Source organism: Hordeum vulgare, chromosome 7H, assembly GCF_904849725.1.
Source record: "Hordeum vulgare subsp. vulgare chromosome 7H, MorexV3_pseudomolecules_assembly, whole genome shotgun sequence".
In the NCBI taxonomy this organism is placed as follows: domain Eukaryota; kingdom Viridiplantae; phylum Streptophyta; class Magnoliopsida; order Poales; family Poaceae; genus Hordeum; species Hordeum vulgare.
Window position 1 is genome coordinate 269,152,548 of NC_058524.1, and position 5,908 is coordinate 269,158,455.

The 5,908-nt window shown below is 38.9% G+C and overlaps 1 protein-coding gene across 1 annotated transcript; it reads left to right on the forward strand.

Annotated features, from left to right (window-relative positions):
• Positions 1–2,610: 2,610 nt before the first annotated feature.
• On the forward strand, positions 2,611–5,708 carry LOC123410783. Its single transcript, XM_045103723.1, has 2 exons — positions 2,611–3,348; positions 5,360–5,708. Exons 1-2 carry the CDS (start codon positions 2,995–2,997, stop codon positions 5,372–5,374), a joined length of 369 nt encoding a protein of 122 aa, XP_044959658.1. The 5' UTR covers positions 2,611–2,994; the 3' UTR covers positions 5,375–5,708.
• Positions 5,709–5,908: the final 200 nt, after the last annotated feature.

Here is a 5,908-nt window from a genome sequence, read left to right on the forward strand (position 1 = left end):
GACTGTATATTGTTGTACCGATGTGACTCTCATGTAGCTTGTGGCGAGTGTAAGCCAATTCCATATACTCATCTTTTCAGTACAAGTACTTGTAACGATATCCATTCTTGCGAAACAACGAGATGCGTTTCTATCCGTGTCGAGGCCCTCGCGCCAAAATAAGGATAGGACCGCATCTTGGGCGTTACAAGTCAATATGTGCATTTTGACTCATGAACGCTCAAGAAGATTCCCTTTTTATTTCGTTGTCGCCGTGTGATTTATTTTCTTATCGCATTCATCATCGCATCATTCACATCATCTACATTGCATCGGCATTCCATCGCCAACAATATTTTCAAAGCTTGCATCCCTTTTTAGTTGCCGGTTCTATCCGTTCTTGTCGTTGACCATATTGTGTCCAACCACACACGCACGCACCCGCGACATCGATAAATTATTGTTTTTAAAAAAGGGCATTTAAAATATTCTCGGAGTGGGTCAACATTTGGCATGCGGTCTAAATATAAGGTAGGTAAACCGCGTGCCAATTTTCGTTGCATCCGGAGGTCGTTTGATACCCGAACCATTAAACCTATAGCGGCAATGTAGCGAGTAAATCGTCGGACGTTTTCAATTTATAAAACAATGTCACGGACCGTAAACCTCCCTCTCTTCTTAGACCAACCACCTCTACACAACCCACCTAACGCAACCTACCTTATCCCGCAACCGGAGCTGTTCGATTGCGATCAAATGACTCGAATCGATGCAAAAACCCTAATTCCCTAACCTAGTTACCCTTGCTATAGAAGTGAAATTATCCCTCCCTGCCTGCCTAACTCTAGCCCCTAGCCTCCACCTACCTCCAGCCTTGAAATCTGTGCCACACCAACCAGCAGCCGCCACCTCCAGTTTGGTTGCCTCCCACCTTGAAATAAGTGCCACACCAACCACCAGCCTAACTCTAGCCCATATGGAGCCTGCCCGAGTCCCGGATAGGATCGAGTCGTCATTGCATGCACGTTCTCCCATGCGGGGAGCCCCTATACGTTGCATTCTGCGGAAGGATGACCGGGTTTTGCACAAGCAAACCTCTGCATGGGCCGGCCACCGACCGTGCTTCTGTTGTTTCCCTATCACGCGGAAAAAAAGGAAAAACCAGATACGATCGTGCGACCTAGAGCAACGCAGGTTACCAACAACAACCTGTTAGCCAACAAACCAACCTCAGCTTCTTGTCATAAAAAGCACAAAATAATATAAAAACACATAGCAGAGCTTGAGATTTGGATTTTCTTTTTTATTTAAAATTAGGAACAATTTTGTAATGCTGCAATTATTTAATATTCCAACCCTTTTTCGAAAAATGTTCCCAAATTTTTTCTTTCCTTTTTCGACACTTCAAAAAGTTCAGAAATCAAAATTGTATGAAAGTTGTTCTCACTCTAATAAATTGTTCAGAAATAAAAAATTTTTGAAAATTGAAAATATGTTCGGTGTTTACAAACAATGTTCATCAATTTGAAAAAGTGTTTGTGTTTTCAAAATGCTCCCAAATTAAAAAATTCTTTGCATTGAAAAAATTATTCATAACTTCAAAAAATGTTTGACATTTTCAAAAAATGGTCTTGTTTATGCCAAAACAGTTTTCTGAATACGAAAACTTTTGTGACAAAGGGAACATTTTTTAGAACTCCAATTCACGGGAACAATTAGAACTTGAAAACATTTTTTGAATCTTGAGAACAAATTTTGAAACCGATAACATTTTCAAAATATCCTAAACAAATTTGATAACGCAAAAAATATTAAAGCACGAACATTTTTTGAATCTTGAGAATAAATTTTGAATTGGAGAACAATTTTGAAAAATCGTGGACAAATTTGGAACCGCGAACAATTTTTTAAAGCACAAATATTTTTTTGAATCTTGAGAACAAGTTTTTTAAAAGGAGAACAATTTTGAAAAGCCCAAGATTTTTTAAAGAGCGAACAAATATTTAAAACACGAACATTTTTTGAATCTTGGGAAAAAAAATTGTAAGCGAAAACAAATTTGGAAAATCCTGAACAAATTTCGAAGCGCCGACAAGTTTTTGAAGCATGAACATTTTTTGAATCTTGAGAACAAAATATTGAAAAGGAGAACAATTTTGAAAAACCACGAACAAATTTGAAAGCATGAACAAAATTTTAAAGCACTGACAAATTTGAACGGAACATTTTTTGAATTCCGGAACAATTTTTCAAATTCCAGAACATTTTTTCGAATTCCAGAACATTTTCAAATTACGGATTTTTTTTCAAATTCCGGATTGTTTTTCAAAATTCGGAACATTTTTTCAAATTCTGGAACATTTATTAGATTCCGGAAATATTTTTTCAAATTCTGGAACATTTTTTAAATTCCGAAAGAGTGTTCCAAATTTTGAAACATTTTCCAAATTCCGGAACATTTTTTCAAATTCGAGAACATTTTTTCAAATTTTGGAACAATTTTTAAATTCCGGAACACTTTTTGAAAATCCAGAACATTTTTGAAACAGAAACAGAAAAAAAAAGAATAATGAAACAATAAAACGAAAAAAAGAAAAATAGGTTTAGGGAATCTTCTTGAAAGTTCCCAAAACTGGCAAAAACCGGCCGGCAAAGTATAGAATGTTCCCAATACCGATAAAAACCAGGTGGAAATCTCTGGCACGTTCCTAAAACCGGAATCGCACCAACACGTGAACGAGATGGCCCAACTTAGTGCTTCGATCGGCAGCTTTGTGAAAGGTCGACAAGTTGACAAAATATGCGTCAAACAAGATATTCCCTCCCATGTTGCCCACACAAGGAGCCTGAGCCTCATCAACTGCGCCCCCTGACGATCTCCTCCTCGCCGCGTGTCGGCCGCTCGCTGGAGCACCAACGTTGAGGCCGGAACCCGCCGCCCAACCCTTTGCTTCATTCGTCCTCCTCGATCCCTCGTCTCATCTATCCCTCTTTCTCGGGCAGCACGCGCAAGACATGGCGCTAGGAGTCGCCGGCACACATCTTCGTGTCGTGCCCGGCCAGATCCGCCCACCCCTTTACAGGATCCGGCAGATACAGATCAGATCGAGTCGCCCTCGTAGCTTCCCGCCTCTACCTTGCCCATCGGTGCCAGAGCAAGCCGCCGCCATGACCTCCCTTCATGCGAGCACACAGGGACGAAGACGCCCGAAACCTCGGTCGCCAGCACACATGGGGCCTGGCCTAGCATCGACCCTTGCCCCAACTCAGCGCCCATGTGGGCCTCGTCCCACCTTCGTCGGCCCACCTCGCGTCCTCACCAGCCCATCACCCGCCGGCCAAGACGCCAGATCCGGCCCAAACTCCATGGTGAGCAGATCGTCTATTCCATGAACGTTCGCCATTGAAAATTATTCCGTGAATGCGCACTTTTGACTATTCTGTGAACTTTTCACTATTTTAGCTATCTAACAAACAGTCCGAAAATGACTAAGTGTGGAACTGCACTTTAAGCAACATATTGCATTTTGTGTGACTGGTATCTCGTAAACCGTGCGTCGTATGAACATGTGTAATATATGAAAAATCATCTTCGTTTCATGCACTATATGATGGTACGATTTTCATGCATATTAGAATTAATATTCGTGCCTAAATCTCCATGGAAAAATTGCATCCCAGCATAATTTACAAAACTGTTAAAACTTGCAAACTTTGGTGGATGATTGCATCTAATATGTATGTATTTTGCATATGGATCCTTCATGAGATTTGTTCTATGTATTTTCTACTTCGATGCCCTGCCTCTAGTTGCCATGTAAATAATCTATATCATGTTAATATGTTGCTCTAAAGGTGCTATCATGTTAAAGCTGCTATTTTCATAACGTTAAGTTCCATTTTGCGAAGCTTGAGTTAAGTAAACCATGCCTTTTTTAGATGTGTGCCAATGGAGTGATTTGTATTATTCTATGTTTAATAGATGTTAGTAAGTTTTCCATGCCATGGATGTCATGTTTAGATGTAATTTTCATCATGTGAACTTACCATAAAAATGTTGTTGTTTTGAGGGTCCAAAATAATTCTAAGCGTGGAATCAGCTATATTTTGTTGCTATGTTTCCATGGAATTGCTATTAATCTACAACCCCTTTGTGGTTGGTCCAATGGAGTGAATTATAAAGCATGTTATCCTTTTGTAGTTTGTGAAAGTACTTTCCAAGTATAGGTTTTGCATCCTAGTTAATTTTTCTATCAAACATGTCAATCTGATAAAACTTTTGTTCCTTGCACCATGCTAAAATTTTTACGTATGGGAATCTACTTAGTTCAGATTGCCATGTTGAGTGGTAGCTAGCCATGATTGTGTGCATAATTAGACCTTGCTAGTATGGAATGAAATGAAGTGCAACATGCCAACTACCATGCCGTAAATTTTCATGACCTTATATGTGTTGTAGCATCTATTTTTCTTGCTGCCAATATGCCTTCATAATAAAACTACTATGTTAAAAACTGTTAGTTTTACCAAGTTTGAAACAGTGTTCAAGTAGCCATATTGTGAGCACAATTCCTAGTGATCCATGCTTTTATTCAATTTGCTCATGTGAGATGAATTAATGTGCATCATGTAAACTACTGCCCCATGTCTTGTTTGCGCATTTTAGATTTCTGTAGCTTGTTGTCTTCGTGTGTGCAAAATGTCATGTTGCTGTTTTGAACATATTATAGCTATATCTTGTGTTGGTTGTAGTTGTTGAACCATTGCTCCGTTTTGAAGATGTTGTACATGAAACTTGCTTAGAATCTCATGTAGTTTCCTGATATCTTACTGTGCCCATGTCTCAACATGTTTGTGCTTGTTGTTTGCATGCATTTGCATTCATAAGATATTTATCTTGTGCTGGTCATATATTTTAGACCGCAACTCCGTTTTGAATTATCTATATATGTAAATCACCTAGAATGACATGTAGAATCACATGGTGCATTTTGTTTCCCTGTTTTGTAATTAAAAATATGGTTAGTTCAGATTTGCACCAATTTTATAATTAACATGTAGGGTCATTGCGGAAATACTATTAATTGTTTCCGAGCTCTTTTAAAATGCCTAGATAGATAGTTCATTTATGCTTCACCTCTTGCCATGTTTAATAACATTTCATATTGTCGTCTACCCAAACAGGTGTGAACTAAATAATACGTATGTGGAGTTTCGTCAATATGCAACCCGTTTCATATTAAGCTTCACTTAATGTGTAGTATTTGATTGTTATGATTGTCATGCCTTGCACAATTAAATGGACATGCATCGCATTGGGTTGTGCATTATGTCATGAATATGTTGTGGTGTTTACCATGTGTTGATTGTTTGTTTCCAGATTGCTTCTTCTTGATAGAGTTCTGAAAGCATTTGGAGTGTGAGAATTCATTCGACTACGTTGGTTCTTCTACTTCACATATTCGTTCTTCTTCCAAGTGGGATCACACGTTAGATGTGCATTTCACTGGATACCACTACTATCATTACTATGCTATTTGTCTCGCTTCTATAGTTATGTCACACTCTCCATCAGTTGTATGTCAAGCCTCCCAACATTGCCAGGAAAAGCCTCTAACCCCTCCACATCCCAGCAAACCATTGTTTGACTATGTTACTACTTGGTCAGCCTTCTTATACGATTCCTAGTTGCAGGTGCAAGTTGTTTCCATGTGACAACATGGATTTCTTGATATCTCACAATATTATTGCTATTTAATTTAATACACATATATACTTGGTCAAAGGTGGAAGGCTTGGCCTTTTGCTCGGTGCTTTGTTCCACCTTTGCCACCCTAGTTACTTGTGTACTCGTATTATGTTCCATATTGAGCACTCCTAACATGCTTGGGGTTGTTATGGGACCCCCTTGATAATATTTTTTAGATTA